We start from the raw sequence: 24,395 nt of genomic DNA, 5'->3' as shown, positions 1-24,395 counted from the left end.
GATGTGATTCAGTTCAAGGACCTCTAATTAGGATATGATCCAGTTCACGGGCCTGACTCTAACACTAATTAGGATGTGATTGAGTTCACGATCCTGATTCTAACACTAATTAGAGTATGATCCAGTTCACGGGCCTAATTCTAACACTAATTAGGATGTGATTGAGTTCACGGGCCTGATTCTAACACTAATTAGGATATGATCCAGTTCACGGGCCTGATTCTAACACTAATTAGGATGTGATTGAGTTCACGGGCCTGATTGTAACACTAATTAGGATATGATCCAGTTCATGGGCCTAATTCTAACACTGATTAAGATTTGATTCAGTTCACGGACCTCTAATTAGGATATGATCCAGTTCACGGTCCTGACTCTAACACTAATTAGGATGTGATTGAGTTCACGATCCTGTTTCTAACACTAATTAGGGTATGATCCAGTTCACGGGCCTAATTCTAACACTAATTAGGATGTGATTGAGTTCACGGGCCTGATTGTAACACTAATTAGGATATGATCCAGTTCACGGGCCTAATTCTAACACTGATTAAGATGTGATTCAGTTCACGGACCTCTAATTAGGATATGATCCGGTTCACGGGCCTGACTTTAACACTAATTAGGATATGATCCAGTTCACGGGCCTGACTCTAACACTAATTAGGATGTGATTGAGTTCACGGGCCTGATTCTAACACTAATTAGGATATGATCCAGTTCACGGGCCTGATTCTAACACTAATTAGCATGTGATCCAGTTCACGGGCCTGATTCAACACTAATCAAAATGTGATCCAGTTCACGGGCCTGATTCTAACACTAATTAGGATATGATCCAGTTCAGGGGCCTGATTCTAACACTAATTAGGATATGATCCAGTTCACGGGCCTGATTCTAACACTAATTGAAATGTGATTGAGTTCACAGGCCTGATTCTAACACTAGTTAGCATGTGATTGAGTTCACGGGCCTGATTCTAACACTAATTAGGATATGATCCAGTTCACGGGCCTGATTCTAACACTAATTAGGATATGCTCCAGTTCAGGGGGCTGACTCTAACACTAATTAGGATGTGATTAAGATCACAGGCCTCTAATGAGAATTATAGCATTATTAATTATTTCCACAAATCACATTTTCATACAACTCTTTATAGTGAAATGTTACACACATCTATTTTGATTTAAATCGTATCATTGATTATTCATCTATAACTTAGACTTTTGAAATAGTTTATTATACCCCCCGCAACAAGTTGTGTGTGTGTGTGGGGGGGGGGTATACTGGAATCGGGTTGTCCGTCTGTCTGTTCGTCCGTCTGTAGACGCAATGGTTTCCGGGCTCTAAAGCATTATCCTTTCCACCTACCGTCACCATATCATATATATGGACTACCCATGGGATGAAGATGTTCCCTATCGATTTTGGGGTCAAAAGGTCAAAGGTAACTACAAATGATAATTATTTGAAGGAAAGTGTGCGGAAGGACTTTGCCATCAAAAACAGCTGCCCGTATCCATGTACTTTTCCAAAGGCAGTAGGAGAGAGACACAGTTAATATGAGAGGGAATTCTATATACTAGCTTAGCACAGCTAACCCCACAGCACATGTATTCTGTTCTGCTCTTCACCATTTTCCAAAATGCACACCCACACCTTGCAAATAAAAACTGACTTTATACCAACTTATACTTGTGCTCCCGGTTCCTACCACCACAAACATTTACAAAAAATTTCAAGATCGAAACATGTATTTAAAAATAGTAAAATTATGCAATTCCTAACTTTAAATTGAATTATGATACTTTCACCATAATAATGAACTTACAATATGAAGTACATAATAACGCCGTTCTCCCGATTCCCAGTCACGTGTAGATTACATATTGAATAAAGCATTGTGATTTCTACTTTAAATTTGCTTTGAATTTTTTTTTATTTTTCGAAATGGACCTGTGAGAGTATGCCTAATTGTAAACAATGTAACACACATAATAATATTTCTAATCTAAAAATAAATAATAATTGCACACTTTATTATAGAATTAACACCAACTACAAATTATTGAAGGAAAAGTGCACTCATGAAAATATTTATTGTCAACTGCCGATTTCATACTTGCTTTCCTCGCTACATTCTTGGGTATTCACTTTGCATTTTGTAAGCACTGGTGGATAAAATATATAGGGTTTGAATATTGAGACTCCGAAAATTTGTCAACATCGACCTAAATGTCGTCTAGAGTGAATTTTAAGCTGGGTTTTTAAAGATATCCCACACTACTTTTAAGATCATTTGATCAAAAGTCACATGAGGCGTCATTGTACCATGTGACTACCTAATTAATAATCGATATTTTTATTGAAATCGGGGCTTACATTTAAAACCGTAGTGTGGTTAATTATCGTTATACTTCTGCAAACTAACTATTAGAATTAATTACTATATGTATAAGAAAAGACAATATGCATATAATTTTGCAGTCCGAGCCCGAATTTCTACGCACGCAGTCGACAAAAATAAATAGGCCTAAAGGCATTGAATTTAATAGAAATTTCGCTTCAATCACTCTTACATTTTCACTTTCATCTATTACTTCTTTTAAAAAGAGGAAGGCGACCGGGTCAATATATCAAACTTTGTAACAACGAAAAATGTCTCCTTTTGACAAGAGGGGTGGGATGTTGCTACATGTATGTGCTGGGTCAGCATTAGTGATCATAAACTAGACGTTTTAGACACTAACTATGTTGTTTAAGTCAATTATATTTTATATCCTATTGTTACCTCTACGCAAAAGGGTTCCTTGCTGCCATAACAAATTAAGATTCTAGACTTAGACTTAAGCTACGACAATCTTAGTTAAGATTTGCTTAAGTTCGTTTTGTGATCCATTTTAAGTCAGCAATCGTAACTACGTTCAATCTTAATTTAAAGTCAAATTTTTGACTAAACTTTAAGACAGTTTCATGATCCCGGAGCCTGGACACCTTATCCCACCTCTGGTATATTCAGGGGTCTTTGTTTTCCAAAGTCTCTATTTTGTATTGCTTATAGAAGATTTGAGATTGATCACCTGCCATTTAGCATTATTATATCCTTTGTTTTATGTGATGTTTTGTATGAAATTTGCGACGAACGGATATTTTTAATTGATTGCCTGCAAAATTCGGTACTTCTGGAAACTTGAGTGGCAAATGCGACCCTTGCAATTATGAATATGTTAAACTAGTGGAGGATAACTCTTACAGCAAGGACTGTGTTGTTTGGAGTTGTAGCATTCGGTATTGTAACAATACGATTTCCGCAACTTTTCAAGAAGTTATCTACAATTAAAGCAGGTAGTACTTACTACTAGGTTTAAGAGCTACGTGTAACTGGACACTTTATTTAAGATAATATTAAACAATAATAATAGGCGTATGCTGCTTAAAGCGCTTTAAAATACACTATTACTCCGACATACCTTATATCAATCTAGAACTTGCTAAGTTCCCTAGGAAGCATACAGTGCAAGCTGCCGTTACAGGCGCTAGAGCACTACATGTAACATTCTAACAATATCTTTCACTGTATATAGCCAGGTACCCCTTTTACTTTTGGGTGGAGTGAGAAAATCCATGTAAAGTGCCTCTCCCAAGGACACAACGTCGGCCCTGCCGGAGCCAGGACTCGAACCCACGACCTTTCGGTCGAGAGTCTGACAGCCTAACCATTAGGCCACTGACGCAACTATGTTCGAGGAAACCGAGGATTAGAAGTGGCCATACTATTGTGGACTGGGAAATATTTGCAAGAGAGGATTGTCTTTGCGTTTAAAGTAACACAATGAGAGATTTGGTGGACTACGGAAACACGCTTGGATAAATGAAGTAAATTTCACAACAGAGAGGACCATCATGGTAAGAGAGTGATTGGTATTTGAGTGTTTTGTGGCATTGAAAGGGAGTCAAAGACGTATTTCTTTGAGGTAGTTTAGGATCTGATTATGAAGAAATTTGTAGAGCCTGGAACAGTTATTTAAGGAATGAATTTAATTCTGGAGTAAGTTATACGAGTATAACTTGGTTTGGGTCAGTTTACGCTTTATAATCCGCGAAGAGGATTATAAAAAAGCGTAAACTGACCAAAACCAGGTTATACTCGTATAACTTGCCCCAGAATTAAAGTCATTCCTTATAATTTAATGCAAGAGACAAATATGCTAACCTTCGTTTATCAAAATGTACAGAACCTCGGAAAATACAAGTCAACTAAGCCGCGCAATGATTCACTTAGCAACAGGGAAACGAAGCGTCTAGCTGTGAAGCCGAAGATCGCCATCTTTAATCTTAGTTCTACGGAGCCTAGCCATTTATTAAAATATTGTATCGAAAGTGAAGTTTATCATGATAGAAAAATTGTGTAGATTATCCATGCAATGCGTATTTCGCTGCCCTTTAGAGATAGAGATCGACTTTGAAGTCGCTCATCTCCAACAGATTGAGAAAATACGGGAATTTGCATTGTTTAGGCCTACCCAAAATAAATCTTCAAATATCAGAAAATGCAAAAATTTACGGCTTTCAACTCTGTGAAAACTTCTACTCCATGAAAACTTACCCTTGTGTGCAATATTGTCGCTAATAGTTAATCCGACACAAGAAAATATGTAAGCAAGTAACAAATCGTGATCCACATGTCAGTGTGTCTGATGTCATGTGATAAAATGTGACGTATGATTTTTTGTTTGCTTTGTTGAAAGACGGATCAAGCAATGAAACAACGCACCCACCCACTTCACCCCTCCTTTTTCCCAGTGAGAAATGTATTTAAAAATTAACAGGGTAATGCTTACATGACAAATCATTAATTCGAATATAATATCTTTGTTTTAATCTATTATTCGACAATACATACAGAGAAAGATGATTTACAACAGAGATTTGCGAAGTAGTATATGCTAATATTGACAAAGAGAAAAGAACATGTGTATGGAATCGAAGTATTTTATTGTGTACGTTGACTTTCTTTTCCATAGAAGGCTGAAAACAGTGCTGCGATGTAAATTTAGATCTCGAGAGAGAAAAAAATAGCTCCGACATCTGGTTGTCAATGGGATGTGTCCCCATACCAAACCAGGATATACAAAAATAACTTGCATTCCTCAATTGGAATTTGACCAATCAGAGACAAGGATACAATAAGAATTAAATTATAATATTATGTCTGACTGTTGGAAAACCTATTAGAGTTTGATTTTGGAAGAGTATGAACATTTAACTACAATTGACTCCACTTAAATTTAACAATGAAGAGTCCAAATTTCACTGAGTCCACATGGAATTGAGGAGGATTAAGAATCATCTATGGATCGGTCACACCGGTCGTGAATCATGTATATTAACTATAAAAAAAAAACTATTAAAAGTGGATTTATCCTTAGTCAATATCAGTATGAAAAGATTGCCAAACAGTTGGTATTTAACACGTCAGACATTATACGACCTAATGAAAGATTGTATCTGTAAACTAGATCATTATAATGACCATATAATTGACAAAATGTTGACTTTAAACCGCACTGTTGAACTGTAACACAAACACCATATGCGAGCGATAGTTGAAGAATTGTATGCACATACTCATGGGAAGTGACGATGGCGAAGCTAGAGTAATCCTTTCATCATCATTTTTTTCTTCTTTTCTTCTAAATTTAAGATTTCTCTACGTTCTTTATTCCCTCCATTTTCTATAAATCAATATGAAAATATATCTAATATGTTTGCCATTACAAAAATGATTATGTCACGCACGGTCTTATATATAAATAGTGTCACACCTGCTGTGACACGGGACCTCGGTTTTTGCGGTCTCATCCGAAGAACCGCCCCATTTACTCGCCCCTTATGATACGCAAGAAGTACCAAGGACCTATTGTGACCTGTATCCACTTAAGAATTTAACTGTATGGAAGTGTATACGAATTAAAGGACTTTACTTCCGCCTGTCGGGAACAATAGTGAACTTCATTCATAATTTTGAAAAAGTGCTATTGTGGGGAAGTTGAGAGAAAAATTATGTATGCATTCTTTGATTTTCTTTGTGCGCACATGAAGTACTTTCACGTAATGTATCCGAGACGATGAATATCGCAAAAACTTTGTTATACTATGATCACTGAAAATATTTTTTATTTTTTAAACGTCGCATTAAATGTCTATTGAAATAACATTCCGTTAACTAAGAAGTAAGCATTTCACTGAAATTATTCTTCCTTACTTAGCTGCCTCGGTAACTTCCCACTGTTTATCTAAACGTTCATCGTCCAAAGGAGGCTTCAATGCCCAGTATAACGCACTTACAGTTTAGATATATGTATGAATACCCATTGCATGTGTTTAGAAGCCCTGCGACAAAATGTTAAAGCTCTGCCTGAAATTTCCACCCATTTTCAACTTCTATGTCTCACGTTTACACCTCAGCTGTAAAGGGCTACACAGGTGTGTGTAAATATGCATGTAGTTTGAAGGAACACATTGTTTTGTCTATTTTACCTTTACACACAATTATGACTGTCATTTACTTACTTAAATCTCTAGATCTTGTAAATAAATTCAAATATCATATGCAACCACACAGACGAGCAAACAAACATAACATAATATACATTGTATCTATTCTTGTGTATAATGATAAAAATATCATTGATTGAGTTGAGCTAATAACAAAAAAGTCCTACTAAATGATAGGATAGTCCGAAATATATGACGTTTTCCTGGCTTTTTATGATTTTGATATTTACCGTACCAGAAAAAAGTCAGAACCGGTGCCATTACGTAAACTGGAAATTTCGCCGCCTCTCACTGGAGGAGGCATTCTCGGGCCAATTTTAAGTACTTGCGAGCCGAATCAATATTAAACTCATAACTAATCAATAAAACGATGCTTATTTTTCTTACAGATATCGATTTTATGGGTTCTTTCACCACATAAACTGACTCTTGGCAAAATTTTAACAGGCTGTCAAACTTTTTTTTTTGAGTCATGCGACCTATTCGCTCACATGAGAGCTAGTATTCGATTGACTACAATTGTGTGCTTCTGTTATCGAATTTTGGAGTGATGTTTTCTTTTAATCGATATTTCGGACTAAATGATAGTAATAGTTATTTTGGGACGCTTTCAATGTACATTAATGATAACATTTAACATAACATTTTATCCCTAACCTATGGGAGTGTTGCTAAGATGGTCCCCATTTTCAGAAGAGTAAGAATAGTGACGTAGTTACACGCTATGAACGCGTCATGCTGGTCGTCAAACATTGTTAACACTTAGAACAGGCACACGATGCGGCATGATTACGAAAGGAACATTATCTAAAGTCGTCATATCAGCAGAAAAACATTGCTGTTTCGGGGCTTGTTATAATCACAGACAATCAGTATTCAATGTCAATATTCACTATCTGTAATGGTCAAATAGCGTTGGAATTTGTGTAGTTAATTATGTGATTGTGTCAGAGAGTATCTTAAACCATATGTTGTATTTCTGTGTTGATGATTTTGACCCCACGTTATTTTATTGCCATTGCTTGTTACACTGGGAAATGTCGGCAAGCTATGTTATAGAAACAGATAAATGTCATAGAACACCAGTGACCTGATCAATTGAATCTCGCTTTATCTAGTCAGAAAATTCTGCCTTTAAATTTCAACATGTTCTTGCAACTCCAGAAATTAACAAAAACTGTCTAATTTAGCAAATTTTGATATTGGAAACTCTTTAGATTCAACAGATATTGCCACTGATAGACTTTAAAATGATTTGAAAAATGTTACCTGTCAATTTTTGACCGGTAATAAAAACAAATCAAAATCCAAAATTAAAAAAATGGTTTGAATGGAGTTTACAGCATTTCAGAAATAGGTTGATTAATGTTGCTAGAATGATGTCCCAATTTCCTAGAGATCTACTTATAAGGGGTAGATTTTTTAAACTTAGAAAGAAATTTGCCAAGCTCTGTAAATATAGCAGAAAACAATAGAACCAATCCATTATAGAGAAAGTACATACTTTAAATGAAGATAACCCAAAAGCATATTGGAATCTTATCAATACTCTGCTTGACAAAAACAATACAAGTTGAGAAATACACTCTTGTAAATAGTTGAGTCTTTTTACTACATTGAATCAAGTTGATGAGATTTATGAGGACAAATAAATTCAATTGCTAGAGAAAGTCTCACTGATGGAGAATAACATTTCCTTCCTTGAACTAGTCATTCTGATAAGTTCAACAGAAATATCTGAGGTTATATTTCATCTGAAGTGCAACAAATCACCGAAGTTAGATTGTATCTCAAATTATATGATTGACTATGGTCATATTGCTCTTCTCTCTTCTTTAAAAAGTGCTTGTCACATGGGTTATATCCTAAATCATGGGTGAAGGATATATAACTGTTTTACATAAATCTGGGGACATCGCCAACGCAACTATCGTGGTATAACAATTACTTGTGCCATTGGAAAATTGTTTAATAGTATATTAAACAGACGATTCGACACATTTCTACAGAAATTAATTATCATTAATGATTGTCAGATAGTGTTCTCTAAAAAACAACCAAGAACATCGGACCACATGTTTATTTTGCGAACACTTCGAATCTTTTTGTTCTCAGAAAGAAGGACAACTGTATGCTTGTTTTATTGACTTTAAAAAGCATTTGATACAGTTATACATGAAGGTATAACATTCAAATTATCACAGATTGGTGTTGGAGCAAAATTCTACAATTTATCAAAAGTATGTACAATATTAGTAGGTCATGTTTTTAAACAGGGAGACAATTTAAGTCCGAACATATTTAAAATCTTCATTAATGATATCCCCACATACTGTTCAATGTATGCATATGATGTAGTGTTATTGTCTCATCAATAGGTCTTCAACAACATCGTGACTGTCTCGATAAGATATATGATGAATTGTGTCTTAAAGTCACCATTTCAAAAACCAAACTTCTAATTTTTAACAAAGCGGGTAGACACTTGAAATAAACTCTTACCCTAAACACAGAAGCCCTTGGATGTGTTACTTCCTACAAGTACTTGGGTATTTACTTTACTGCATCAGGTAGCTTCTCAATCGCTCCAGATGAAATTTACAAAAAGGCAATCAAGGCTATTTCAAATTACAAAAATACTTTCATTCTTTAAACCCTAGTGTTATGACTACATTAGATGTATTTGATCATACAATAAAACCAAAATACTGTATGGCAGTGAAATTTGGGGATGTGTTAATACTTTTACTGTCCGGTTCATGAATGGACCATTTCAATTGGAAGAAGTATATGCTAACTCATCTTGTGATAAATTAGGCATAATCAACCAAAGTACTTTTGCTTTCCTATCTGAGTTAGGCAGACATCCAATGAGTTTCAGTATCGTTTATCAAATTCTTATTTATTGGCACATATTAGAAAATTTAAACGGGACCTATCTTTTATTGAATGCTGCATTCTCAGTTTCTAAGTCATTTTTTTAAATATAAAAGTAAGCCATCATGGTTTGGTTTGATAATATGGTTAAACAGATATACAGTCTCATCCCAATGCATCCACATCTTCTTTGAAAAGCACAATGCAAACAGCTTCTTCAGTCATATTTTGGAAAATTGGTTCAAAATGTCAATATAACGCACTTTCAGGAGAATATCTCTTTTCCATCGTTTTAGCAAATTGTCTTCTTTTCAATAACATGTCTATGTCAGATAATTTTTTTATGGTTGATAAACTGTGAAGATGTTGAGGTCTTAAGCATTCTTAGTAGATTTATATCTGCAGAATAACTGTTTGGTACCACTGAACATCATTGTAGAAATTACTTATTTATAGAATGAGTTATGTTGTATTATGTGCTGTACGTCATATTGTATATCATGCATTGTATAGAAGTGGATAATTAATGGTCATAGGAGACGATTTTTAAAAAAAAAGTTGTTTTGCACGAAAATGTGTTCTTCTCTAATTACTTAACATATGTAAAGAAGTCATTCAGAAAAAAAATCGTAAGGTAACAGGCGCTACATTTCGCCGTGGTGTGAAGTATCAAAAAAGTAAGATGAATTATCTCCCTTGCTTGATGACGTCAAAAGAGACCAGCCTGACGCAAATGTGTATTTGTTTATACTAACAACTGCGGGTTTTAGCCGTCAAAATGTTCAATGTGCTTACATTCAACTATAATGTAGCAAGTCGGGTATTTCTATATACTTTTGTCTAAATTATCTAACGTTCAGAAAGACTTGAGTGTGAAATCTACACCGAGAACACAGAACTCAAAGTTGTTTGACAATCATTTTACGCGATTACGGGGCTTGATGAGGATCAGTTTCGTTATTGTATTAAATCTACTTTGGCAAAAACTAATAGGGATATGAAATTAAATCTTCGACCAGATGCAGTTCTAACTATTTTCGACTAGGCTACAAACCAACGGCAAGCACGGCGAAGACGAGAAAATCCTGCAAAACGTCGACTATATAATGACGGTAGACTACACGTAGGGCTAGTGCAGATATTCATAATTTTGTATAAACATGCTCTGATTTTTTTAGAAATGAAATTTGACTATGAAATAGTTATATGAAGCTCTTCTGATCACAATTTTTTTCTCTAAATACAAAGTAAATAAATTGAAGATGAATAGGTCTAACTTTATATGTTGAAAGTTGCATTATCAGACACACACAGCCCTCCTCCTCCCTCTTTTCTGTTTGAAAAAGAATGTTCAAAGCAAATAGTGGAGCATATTGAAATTACAAGTGAAATAAACCAATTTTTACGGTCATGCAAGAGTTGGGGGATGATTTTTTTTCTTTAAATGAAGCACTCATTTGCACGTTGGTTTCCTTATTAGGGTCAAAATTAAAAAAAAAACAAAAACAAAAAACGTTAAAGGCCGGGGATTTTTAACAAAAGGTCGGTTGAATGAATCAACATGTAAGAATTAAAGCTTGATAAATTTATTTTGTATAAATGAGAACGTTAGCCATTGATAAATAAGGCAGATTATTCTTTTTTCTCCGTTTTCTTGTATCCATTTGACTGCCTGGTGTGTAACAACCAAACATATATTTTCCGACGGGAGTTCCTGCATACTCTGCAGATTTTCTGGCTATGTACAACTTATGAACCGATCATTGTCCTACACCCCACGATGACTTAACATATATGTATTCCAAAATTCTTTAGAAAGTTTTATTCTGTTTGAATTAGCTTTTCTAGACCGCACACCAGAATTCTTTGGCTACCTAAAGTTGTCTGTGTGACTCGTCCTTAATGCATGGCCTACAAAACAATCAGGACATTTTTTCGACAGTTCCTTCTATAACTGGTCCAGACGAAGAATTCGTTCTTCCTCTGACTTCCAGTTCCAACCATTATACGCAAGAAAGAGCCCTTATAGCGGCTAATGTGATGGTAAATTATTCTTCATATAGGCCCTAATGTTGCAAATTTTATTGTAAAAGAATGTTAAAGCCATTTATATTTATTAGATCCACCTGTTAAACTAAAATACATATGTAGCTGTACACGATACTTGTAAAAATCCTATGAAAATAAATTCAAAAAACGGCGCTCAAGATGTGCATAAAGGAAATTTCGATCTGGCTATAAAATATATCCGAGTCAGGGTGGATCTTAGGCACATAAAACCAAATGGAGGGTGAGGGGGTGCCCACCTTTTTTGTCAGTCAACCTTCACCCCCAACCCCCCCCCCCCCCCTTGGGAAAAAACCGATGCTGCGCCGCTGTGTCTGCATGGGGTTAGAAAACGCAAGTAATAACTATATTTCTCTTATTATCATCAGAGAATGTACTCTGAAATTATCATACATTTATCATTAAGCAGTCAGTATTATTTCAACCGATTCGGAATAAATAGGATCTTGATCGATCTTCTTGTTCGTCCTCCGATGAAAAATCGTAAATGTGGCTGGCATTTACATTAATTATGAGTTCAAAGTGATATCCTTGTATACAAACTATGGTTCCCCATTCAAAAACTCCCCCAGTTGCGAATAAATCGTCTATGGATGTGCTTTTGTTTTGATTCGCAAATCTGAGTGTGGTCTTTTATGACGTCACAAATTCAGGAAATCAGGAACGATAATCGGGTAACGATTTTCTATTCCGACTACCTTTGCACTTCAATTTCTTCGAGTTAATGTCGTTTTTAATCTTACAAAAGTATTTTTATGAGGAGTCTATGAATCAAAGTTGATAATTATGGAGAGAAAACGTATTATTAAAAACCGTCTCCTATGACCTTTAATATCCAATAGCACCGTCTCCTGCTCTTGCTGACCTTTGTATTTTGCTATAATTTACACTTTCAGTACCTATATGTTTAATATAAACTTAAAATAGGCAAGAGTTCATAAACGTGGTTGGTTTCCATATACGTTTATGTTACATTAATCGAGATGTATCACAATTTAACATCTTTTTCAGATAGATTACATAAGCTTTCTATTAAAGGTAATGTGTATATAACTGTATGTGCTGCTTTGGGTAGAAGTGGATATTTTAGATAAACCAATTGCCCGAAATAGCGCCGCCTCTTGGTAACCTCTGCAGCAGATTATAATCTACTGATTGTTTGTGAATAAGGATGTTTTACATTGACCTTGATAGTTAATTTAGATATGTGAAGTATATATACTATTAGCTGCAATAATGTAGCCCTATCCAATTTTTTTTTATTCTGACGTTTTCGGGATAGGGCTACAATTCCATAGGATCTCCGTAATGGTGCGAAATAATTTTATGAATAACCGATAATAAACTCTGTGTATTAGTCCCAAATGTTGTTTACACCAAAAGGAGAACCAACGTTGTGCTCGGGCATGTCTAATAAAGGTGTTTTTCATTAAATATAATGTACAGCATGCAAAATTCTTCGTCTGCTCCGCCATGCTTGTTATCGCGAGATCTCGTAGGTGGATCTAATGAAAGCCTAAACATTGACAATCAGCGCGAAAATGTAGTTACTCGAGCCACTTCGACAAAGAAAGGAAAATCATATTGTTGCAGAAAGAATTTACACTCTGCTGTTCGGTTTTTAACTTGATATTTAATTCAAACCTTTTCAATACCGACGAAATAGCTTTAGCCTCCATAATTGTCCATTGATGTAAATAATACCTTATATGGCATATGCAAATGACTTGACAATCGGAAGTTGAAACTTCAGTACATCAAACATGGCGCACAAATATGAATCGAGGAATTGGAATTTATCGAAATTGTTGAAAACGGTAGAATAGAGCCTCACAAATCTAAAGTTGCAGGTTGTAAATTTATATATTGACTAAGAAACATAGAATATCATTTTATTTACGTAAAGAAAGTCAGGAAATGTTTAGAATGAGCGCAAATGTTGCGGGAGTGAATCACTCCCGCATTTGCACCATTACGGAGATCCTACGGAGTTGTAGCCCTCTCCCTAAAAAAAAAAAAAAAAAAATCAGAGAGGGCTACATTATTGCAGCTAATATACTATGTGTGCTTCTTTTTTTTTTGGGGGGGGGTATTTTGCATGTTACTATGTTACTCTGAGTGGAAGTGGATATTTCTCTACTGGAATACATTTGTCATATACCACCGTCTCTTGCTACCTTTTGTATCATATTATAAGTAATAAAACAATATAGCGTGCTACATACGCATTTCCATTTCAGCGGAGTATGTAATCAACACGACACCCCATATCCATGATGAGTATTGGGTATGTCCATTGCATAATGTATGAACATTATATTTGTATGCATAACAATATATTTGTATACATAACATTATATTTGTGTACGAGAACTAAGACCTGTATTATGTTGTGATTTGAATCATATATGTTTAATGGTATGCTTGTTTGGGCCCTTATTTGGAATAAATAAATCATATCACTAATTCTAATCACGGTCGGGTATGGAACCATCAATCAGATATCTTTATTTAAAGAATAGGTCCATTAAATTCCAATATTTGAAGAAAGCAATAGTACAATGTGTACAAACCTTTCTCTGTGTGTTTGTGGAAGTTCTTTATTTGTTTTCCATTGATTGTCACATATTTGCGGTGATTTTCTTTTGATATTCATGAATTGTAATAATTATTTTCAATAGAGTCTTGTTATCACATATGCGATATCAAGAGCTTCTCCAACCTTGTTATCGCATGGGCGGTACTAACATCGGAAATATACAATAGAAATTCAAATTTCAATAAGTGCATTTCTTACACAACTTCAAACAAATCAAAAAATTAACTTACAATATGTAATTTGTGATTGATACTACAGGGATAATCAATTTTCGTGAAGTTACTTTTGCTGTTTTGCGGGTCACTTGTATATTTATGCACATGCATCCTTCGACGATGACATATGATAATCTACCGCAATATTGAATGTATGGTTCAATAAAGGTAAAATCTTAAGCTTTCGTAATATGTGACAAGTCGGTCATCTTCTAGCATCCTCGTAAAATTCATATTATCAAAGAGATATCCACATATCCACATATCTCACCTGTGTGCACTCATGGCAGAAGCACCACCCATCTCTTTGATAATATGAATATTACTCGGATGATAAAGGATAACCATTACATTTCATGTGTGTGTAAATGTTTAATAAATTCAACTATATACATCTGTATAAGCTTTTTTACCTTGACGACTTATATTTAATGTAAAATCAACAAAAATGTATTTACTCCAAAATTTCAAACGACATTCCCTGTATTTAAATGTCCATTCTCCGTGTGTTTACATACGTTAGGTGATTATCTTATAGCAATGGGTATGCACTAACAAAATGGCAACAAGGAAACCATTTACAACGGTACAGTTATATATATATATATATATATATATATATATATATATATATATATATATATATATATAGGTAAAAAAATAAAAATGAAACACGAAGACGTTTAGTAAAACTTTAGCGCTTTCATTTCAAATCTTCAGAAGCTATACTTTTACCGATCATTGCGAAAAGTAAATATTATCTATATATATATATATATATATATATATATATATATATATATATAACACAGAAAATTTCACTTTATTTGGATACCTACTTCCGCCCCTACCCGGGGTTGAACTCACGACCAAATCTCCTAGCAGCATGTAACCAGCGCGCTAGACCGCTCGACCATCTAGGCAAGTCACACACACACACACACACACACACACACACACACACACACACACACACACACACATATATATATATATATATATATATATATATATATATATAATATAGAGACGCAATGTCAATAAGTGTGGGGATCCACGATGCGGGACCTGTCACTACATCACGGAAGAATCACACTATAGCTTTAACGGACGGATATTTAAAGTTAGTGCCAACATGTCGTGCGATAGCAAAAATGTCCTGTTTGGCATTACACGTCCTGTATGCAAAGAATTTTATATTGGGGAAACAAACAATCCGCTTCGAGCTCGCGTGCGGGTCCACAATCAGCATATCCACAACCCGGAATACAGGCAAATTCAACATAAGTGAACATTTAGATGTTTGTGGACAAAACAATTTAATATATTTCCATTTTGCAAGTTTACAGGTGGAAGTGACATTCAGAGATGTGAGAAGGAACAACATTTCATTAAAGGGAAAGGCAACCCAAAGATTTTTACATGATAAATGATAGGAATAATCATATGATAAATATGTGTCATACTATTCTGTTGATATACGGCCTAGATATACTTCAGTACTAATTTCAAAACGTTAAACATTTAAAGTCCCGCCATCTATAGAGTCTATCATAATGTGTACCTTGTAACTCTTTTGTATTCAAGTGCACAAAAATCAAAAATTTTGACGTCACACCGTCTGTTCCGGTTTTGATGAGATTCTAAGATCATCAAAGATGTGCGTGTGGTAGCTCTTACGAATAATATGTTGATGCCTTCCTGTCAAGTAGTTAATTGCACTAATGCGAAGGGGAAATGTGAAAAAAAAATTCTTTTAAATTTCCCGACACAAACAAGTCATTTGGAAAGAAAATACTACGTAAACTGTGGATCCATCATTTGCGTAAAGACAAGTTGAGGTTCAATACATTTGTATGAAGAAACGTTTACCGTCTGCCTGGTCTGAGATTCGACTGAACGTCCTCTTTTCTCAATTTCTTCTTACGAAAGAACGGGCTCAAATATATACGGCTCAAAACTTAACTGTTCGTGATTTGTCATGTTTACAGTGCTACTGATGAGATAAACCGGAACAGACGGTGTGACGTCATAAATGGCCGCTCTCCTAGCGGCGGGTGTTTTAAAATACATGATAGGACACTACTGATTTAATTCTTAAGCAAGGGTTTTTGTTGTTAAAGACTGTCATTTACGATATCTATATATAGAAAAATATATATAGAAAAAAATATATATATATTTATCTATCTATCTATCGATCGATCGATCGATCGATCGATCGATCGATCGATCTATCTATCTATCTATCTATCTATCTATCTATCTATCTATCTATCTATTTATCTATCTATCTACATGCTAAAACTTCTCGCCGATTTTAACCACGGCACACACAAGTTGGACCTTTCCATACAAATGCACCGAGTTGATTACTATCTCACTCATTCTGTAGCAGACATAAGATATCAAATTTCTTACCGTAAGCAAAGGCAATATTCGTTACGTGGACAAGTTCACAGAGACAAAGCAACAACGCCGTGGTCTGGCCAGCCATTGTACTGTGTTATTGCACTGCTGGTGTGATAAAGATACAATGCGATGCGGAAGTGGAATTGGGATATGATGAGGTTCGCCGTATAAGATTGGGAGATATAAACTCACTTGGAATTCATTCAAGTAGGGCCTTTAAATATCAGCTGTGTTGCGTATGATATTAAAGGTATATTTCATTTCAGGGGTTTGGATATCAAGGTAACGGGTATATTTTATTGGCTATTTTTTTCCAGTTAAACAATTAAAAGTCAGAATCAGCAGACACCAAGCATTCCAAAGCTTTTGTGTTTTCAAAAGCTGCCGATATAGTTTGATTTCATCATACTAGATACAAGAATAAACCTAATCAAAGTACTGAAAGTACTGAAAATCGCTAAGCTAAAAATGACTCTGGACGCAGTCTTGGTATGGTATTCAATGACATTTATTTCGGTAGCAACAGGTGCACAAATTCTTGTGAAAAGCAATTACTTCTAGATTCATTTCTTGTAGTTTAAGGTGATACATATCCTTTAAGTATTCTTTGTTATAATGTCTATTTGATTTAGTTACAGCATAGGTTTCCTATTTGTAGACAATAACAAACACTCAGTTTTCCTCGGGTAATCATTACCATGACAATGGATAAAAACACGAATTTTAACACTTATAAATACCGATTTTCAGAAATAGTGGACGTTTGTCGCTATACAATTAAATCTACAACCGCCCTTGGAAAAAATGCGAACCATAATCTTGTTAGAAATCATAGATATATCATATCTGTAAAATAAAATCGATGGACAACTTGAGTATAGAAAACACTTATGAAAGGTTAACATGTATGTAAAGCTTGCATTTCAAAGCTTTTTAAGGGATATGGGGAGGGGACTGATAAATTACAACATTTATAAGAATATAATTCTTATTTGTTTTGATAATAACATACTTGTTTTTTACTCATTGTTGATTGGGAAACTCACAGACATTTAAGTAACATCTATATATTGTTCAGATATTATAATAATGTGCTCAAGGTCATTTCAGTGTAGCGAAACTATCATTTTTGTCTTTGAAAATGATATTTTGCATTGAAAAAACCCAATCGATTTAACTGCTAAAAATCTATTTGTTATTTAAGAATCATGAAAAGAGATATCTCAACTAGTTTAAGAAGGAACAATCAATATGCAATAGTTTGTCATTTGGTGACACCCCTACTCTATCGCTGTCTTAAGGATCATATATAGATGTAATAAATTTGGACTATTTCCCAGGGGTGGATCCAGGTATTGTGGTTGGGTGGGAGCGCAACTTTATGATACAGGGGTCTCAGGGTTGCCCTGAATCCCTAGTGGGTCCAGGGCTGAGTCCTGGGGGAGCCCAAGGGGTGAAGCCCTGGGAATGTCCTGGAATTTACAGATTTTATAGTGCCTGAACTTAATCTCATATGTTGTCATTTTACTATTTTCTGCTATTTTTGATCAGATGAAATTAATGGAAATGTTGATGGTTATTGTTAAAATGTAAGATTTTGTCATTTATTTCTTCGAGAGTGGAAGAAATCATTGCTTCTTTTATCGTTTACATCTTTTCTAAACAAGAGATCACGATTACCTTAAATTTGAAGATTTTAGTGGGGTGCCGGCTGCACCCCTTAAATTCGCCACTGTTTCCAGACTTTGAAAAAAAAATTAGGATAATCACTGATTTCCAAATACCAACCAGTCTAAGCTTAAAATTCAATCAAAATTGTTTTCAGTTGTAATTGGATAAAACAAATTGCAAGTAATCATGGATTGACTTGCTTATCAAATAAAATTTGGTAGATACGTTGTACCTGTATATGTATGTGTGCCATGGAAAAAAGATCGCAGCATTTGGAAAATTAAGATTTTTAGCCGTTTTCAATCGTAATGTTTAGCAAAAAGTAAAAACATCCAATTGAGCGCTTACAAAAACACAACTTGTACATGTTGTCATTTATCACGTTTATAATGAATTTTTGGAAACTACCTGTGAATGCATCTCTAAAATGACAAATGTAAAACGTCACGATCTATGCTTTGACGTCATACTAAAATACGAAGTTCCGAGTTCCTCAAGAGTTATTTTCCTTTGTCGAACTCTTCCGTAAATTATGACGTAAAATATGATGACAGTGGGTACATTTGCTAATTACTATCGTTGTGTTATTTCTTAAAAGATGGTATCCAGAGTTTCTCAGACCATTCTATCTCAGGGAAAAGGCAACTTTAGTGAGTTTATGAGTATTGGATAAGAAAATGGCTCAAACAAATATTGTTAATTGCCATCTTTCTTTGATAAAAGCGTCACTCATGTAAAGAGGAAACGAATAATGATTCAATAGCCAATTTGATGATCTTATTTGAACAAATTATGCTTGATATGGCCAGAATATGCATACCAGTGATTGATATAAACAAAAGTTACGCTTTTATTACATTATTCGTACGTAATCGTTATGTACAATGCCAGTCTACGATATAATGTATATATTGTGTACCCACAATACGTCATAAAATGCAAAAGAGTTCGACAAAGGCAAATAACTTTTGGGTAACTCGGGTATTGAAGCCTGCATCTAAATTACGAGTTTGCTTTTTTGTAAGAGAAAATACGAACTTCTCGGTTTTTCCGAATATGAAAATAGCAACTTTCCAGTTTTTATTCCTCGGTACATACTTACTAGTAACCCCCCCCCCCCCCCCTGTTTTAGAGTTAGTTTAGCATAGTATGTAAAAGCAAAGTGAAAAATAAATCAACTTCCTAATTAATGCAACTTTACTCAGAAGGACATCTTCATAATCACTTTCGTCTTTATCAGATTTATGATTAAAATCCATATCACATGCAAAACTTACACGCGATAGTATTCAGCTCAGATTTCTAATTACCTGTTTTGAAAATAAAAATTACCAACAGTCAAGCATTTCATTGCAAAATGCCTCTAGAATATTCAACTTTGATATGAAATCAATCATGCATACAATTCAGCATTATTGTTTGTAAAATAGATAAATTCTAGAATTTGACTCAAAAGTCTGAAATACTTTTTAAGCGCTAAGCGTAGCTTAAGCGCTTATTGCCGCCAGTTGTATTTTGTTTTCGTCATCATGTTTCCGGTTTATCGCCACTTATAGGCGGATTTATGCATCGCAGTAGTCAAGTCCTGTTTAAAGTAGTCGTAATTTTGCAACCGATCTAGCACGGGGATAACATTCATATCTGCAGTTGCATTTTCCCCCGGAAATACAGTTCGTTGAACAGTGAAAAAAATATGTATAAAAAGGGTGATATTTTGTCCTCATTCTTGGGGAAAGTGAGACACAGATGCAGGTCATTCTTCAGTTAAAATTCCCATTTGAATCTGCGTCTGTAATAATTAAAGTGATTCAAAATCTAAAATTGAATAAGAATATGTATATGAAACCGTTTTAGCTAGGGTGCCTTTGCATTGTTACCTTGCGCATGGCGCTTAGAGGCCAGAAAAATCAATTTGCATGGTGCAATATATAATTAGAAGCCACGTCATTAAGCTATACACAAATCAGTAGGATTTTCCACGTGTGTTTTGGCTGCTGTTCCGACTCAGTAAAATGTTTATCCGACGCAGCAAAAATGTGTGCAACATAGTAAAAAATAACTGATCTACGTCCATTGTGAACGAGAAAGAATTTGTGCACGATTATGCTTTGACAGCGAAGGACAGAGATCGGTGTCTCAGATGGATGATATTGCGTAACTGCTTAAACCTTCCCCGATCATATATGTAAGTCGGTCACGCAGAGATTTAGAAGATGCAACGGTGTAACTTAAGCTTACTTTATTATTTCTAAACGACCAAGATATTCTTCAGAATCATCATCAACACAATCAAATTTGATTTCTTGATTTAGTTTAAAAAATTAGACTAAAAATAATAATCTTGAGGCAAGGAAAAGATAAAAGGTACAACATTATATTATATTATATTATGGAAGACAATACCCCGGTTTCAAGTATTCAAAACACCGCGTGGAATTTTACGAGGGCTGTATACTGAAATACATATGTTTAGAACAAGTGTTAGATAAACATTGCCATTGTGTCAAGCATGAATGTGAAATGGTTTGCGACCCAAAGCACGCTACATACAACGAAAATTAATCGTGTTTTCAATTTCTTTGTACCTCAAACAAACAATTGACAATGACATGCATATGCTACATGTATTTCCGAACGTACAAATGATGAAGAAGGGGGAGTGGCATGGATGTACTGTCGTTGTTCCCTATCCCCACATTTTGTTTTCGCTGAACGATCTTTTCATATAAAAAAGATGCATTTAGTTTTTTTGGTGAGATGCCTCTTCATTATTTCTAACAACTGTTTGAACATTACCGTTTGAAAATTACTTTTGAAACTTTTCAGTGCCTAGTTTGGGATTTCTCACTTAGCTACATTGACATGTTGTAAATCTTGCATATTTATTGCGAATCACTTCTGTCACGTTTTTTTTTTCATATTATAATTCCTACACTAGCTTCGAATTTTCTGGTTTTTTGCTAAGGTTATTAGCATTTTCATATAAAGAACTGTTTTATAAAATTAAAACAATAGCAATGTGTATTATGTCGCATTCAAACAAACGGATGAGTCTCCTTTGTAATATGAATACGAGTTTTTACACAACAAGTGTAATACACACAAGTTGATGAGTACAGCGTTTAATGTACTTGTGTACAAACTCTTGTTTTTTTGTTGTTGTTTTTTTTTGTTTTTTTAGATTTACGTATAACAAACAATCACTACAATTGCTAAATGTAAATCCATGCTTATATGTTAGTCTAATTCATCATCATATTTGAATTAGTATATCCTCTTGCACTAATTTTCATGTTAAAAATGAGCTATCTACACTCTTGTTGATGACACAGTATTCAGTTTCAAAGTAATATTCCACATGTATGATGAACATCCTTTCTAAATAACTTCCTAAATTTTGTTTTCATTTATACATGTATTAATCGGACTTCTTTGGATTCAGATTCTCTTCAACCTGATTTTGAATTGAAAATAACTTCATTATTGATTACAAAAAATAATTCCACTTTCATGGTTTGATTGCTATTTACAGATAATTATGCACTGGATTATACAGATGCATGTTTAAGTGTGTATTTAAATGATTTCTGGTAAGGTAATAAAATGGATGTAAAGCGGTTCATAATCCTGCATTATTGGTGTGTTTTGACATGTGGCATTTGTTAGTGTATGTGGTTATGTGTAATTTTCTTTTATGTCCAGTTTGTTTGTTTTTTTCTCTTATAAGTGACTTACATATATGTATCAAACTATTGATTTGTTTCATTTCAGTTGTATTCTAAAAATATTTCGTACACTATTTAACTGGAACACAACAGTAAGTTAGTTGCGTAATAACAATTGAACACTTTATACCGAAAACTACCATTACAACTGTTATCACATTTTCTACCAAAAATGTTCTTCTCTATAACATCACATCTGTAAGAGAAAAAAATGCACAGTCATGTAGATCATTCAATGATCCAGGAACCGGGGCAGAGCGGATCAGAAATAATTGCCTTGGGAAGATGGGTGGGAGCTAAACAGGGTATAAAGTGTTCATTTGTCAAATATTTGAATAACATAGCTTTAAATGCTATTGATTGATTGTATCTTGTTTAACGTTCTTCTCAATAATTTTTAATTCATATGGAGATGTCACCAAGACCGGTGAAGGGCTTCAAATTTAGGCTTATGTTCGGCGCTTACGGCCATTGAGCAGTGAGGGTTCTTTAGCGTGTCACACCTACTGTGACACGGGACATCCGTTTTAAAGACCATATCCGAGGACCCATGACATTCACACCTGATGCCGAGAGTTTGGTGATGGAACTGTCACTACCTGTTTAACGAACTAGGTCTGTCGCCGCCGGGATTCGAACCCCGACCGCCCGCATACAGAGCGAACACTTTACCTCTGGACCACCGAGGCAGTGGTAATGCTATTGATACTAAATTCTGATTATAGATATTTAATAAGAACAGGTGTCCTTTACCAAGATTGTGAAATTCATGATCCAAGGACAGGGTTTTAGTTTAGTGTGGGATCAAAATTATCATAGTGACCATTGTTTTAACAACATCATATAAAATTTATATTTCAAAGTGTTGAAAAGTTTCAGGACATTGCTTCCAATCCATATTTGCTATTTTCTTACAGAAAATGTATACTTAGTTATGCGAAAATAAAGAATAATGCATAAACCTTTTTTTTTATTGTTGTTCCTGCTCATTAACATTACATACAGAATTCATGAAGTCAGCTTAGCGCTTTTCAGTACTTTCAGTGCTTTGATTTTATTCTATTGTGCAATATTTGTGTCAGTACCATGTTTATCGAATCTTTTCTGTTTGTACATACATGATTCATTCAATGTACCATTTTATTAATACATTTTAAAAATACGTTGACTGGGGGAGGGGTCTTTCAGTTTTAAGTTGACACTAGATAACGTACGTGACAAATCATGGCACATTTGTTGTTTTATCAAGGATTAACGTTCATATTTCCTTATAATCATATGAAAGCAGTTTCTAAGCTACCAAAGTACTCTATATTGGTTAACAAAATAAAGGAAGATGAGAGAGAGAGAGAGAGAGAGAGAGAGAGAGAGAGAGAGAGAGAGAGAGAGGGGTCATTGTATTGTTCATTTCAAACACGACTGTGTATCGAACCATCAGTCAGAGTCCTTAATGTAGATACAAATATAATAGGTTCATTAAATTTCAAGCTCGAAGAAGGCAGCAGTAAATTTATACAAACTCATAATTTTCGGCTTGCTTTCTATTAATTCTTTTCTTTTCTATGTTTTTTTTTTTTACTGATTTTTATTTTGTTAGTGTTTATTGAATTCTACACCTCATGGACATTTTAGAATTTATACCTTGATAGAATAGATTTGATATAATTAAAAAAAATCTTGATTCACTACATTTCAAACCACATCCACTACCGTTAAATGTCGTGTTTGTGTGTTTACATACGATAAAGGGATATCTTATAACGGAGTGTATAAACCAACAAAATGATAAGAATGAACCCATTTAAAACAGTATAGCTATACATATACTAAACTTCCTTCATGATCAACATCCTTTCCGATTTTAACCATTACACACATGACACGTTGGACCATTCGATGTAACAGGCACCAGATTTATTTATTATCAGGCATTTATATACTAAATACCCTCACCGATTTTAACCACGGCGTACACGACAAATTGAACCTTTCCATACAACATGCATCAGGCTTATTGGTATCTTACTCATTCCGTAGCAGAAATAAGAAATTAGATGTTCTTACCATAAGCAAAGGCAACATTCGTTACGTAGACAAGTTCACAGAGACAAAACAACAACACCGTGATCTGACCAGCCATTGTGCTGTGTTATTGTACTGCTGGTGCGATAAAGACTCACTACGATCCAGGAAGTGGAATGGGGATTGAGATAACTCTTCAACAGATTTAGGTATATAAACCCACTTGGAATGCATCTAAGTGGGAC

The 24,395-nt window shown here is 34.6% G+C and overlaps 1 protein-coding gene across 1 annotated transcript in view; it reads right to left on the bottom strand.

The window, feature by feature from the left end:
• LOC125661593 (receptor-type tyrosine-protein phosphatase epsilon-like) overlaps positions 1–24,395 on the bottom strand; it is a 95,454-nt gene extending 71,059 nt beyond the window's left edge. Inside the window, exon 1 of the mRNA XM_056146970.1 lies at positions 24,193–24,395. Within this exon, the coding sequence (XP_056002945.1) occupies positions 24,193–24,268 (76 nt within the window). The 5' untranslated portion in view covers positions 24,269–24,395. The remainder of the gene's footprint in view (positions 1–24,192) is intronic.

Source organism: Ostrea edulis, chromosome 8 (genome assembly GCF_947568905.1).
Source record: "Ostrea edulis chromosome 8, xbOstEdul1.1, whole genome shotgun sequence".
NCBI classification, from domain to species: domain Eukaryota; kingdom Metazoa; phylum Mollusca; class Bivalvia; order Ostreida; family Ostreidae; genus Ostrea; species Ostrea edulis.
This window is presented reverse-complemented; position numbering and strand designations above follow the sequence as displayed.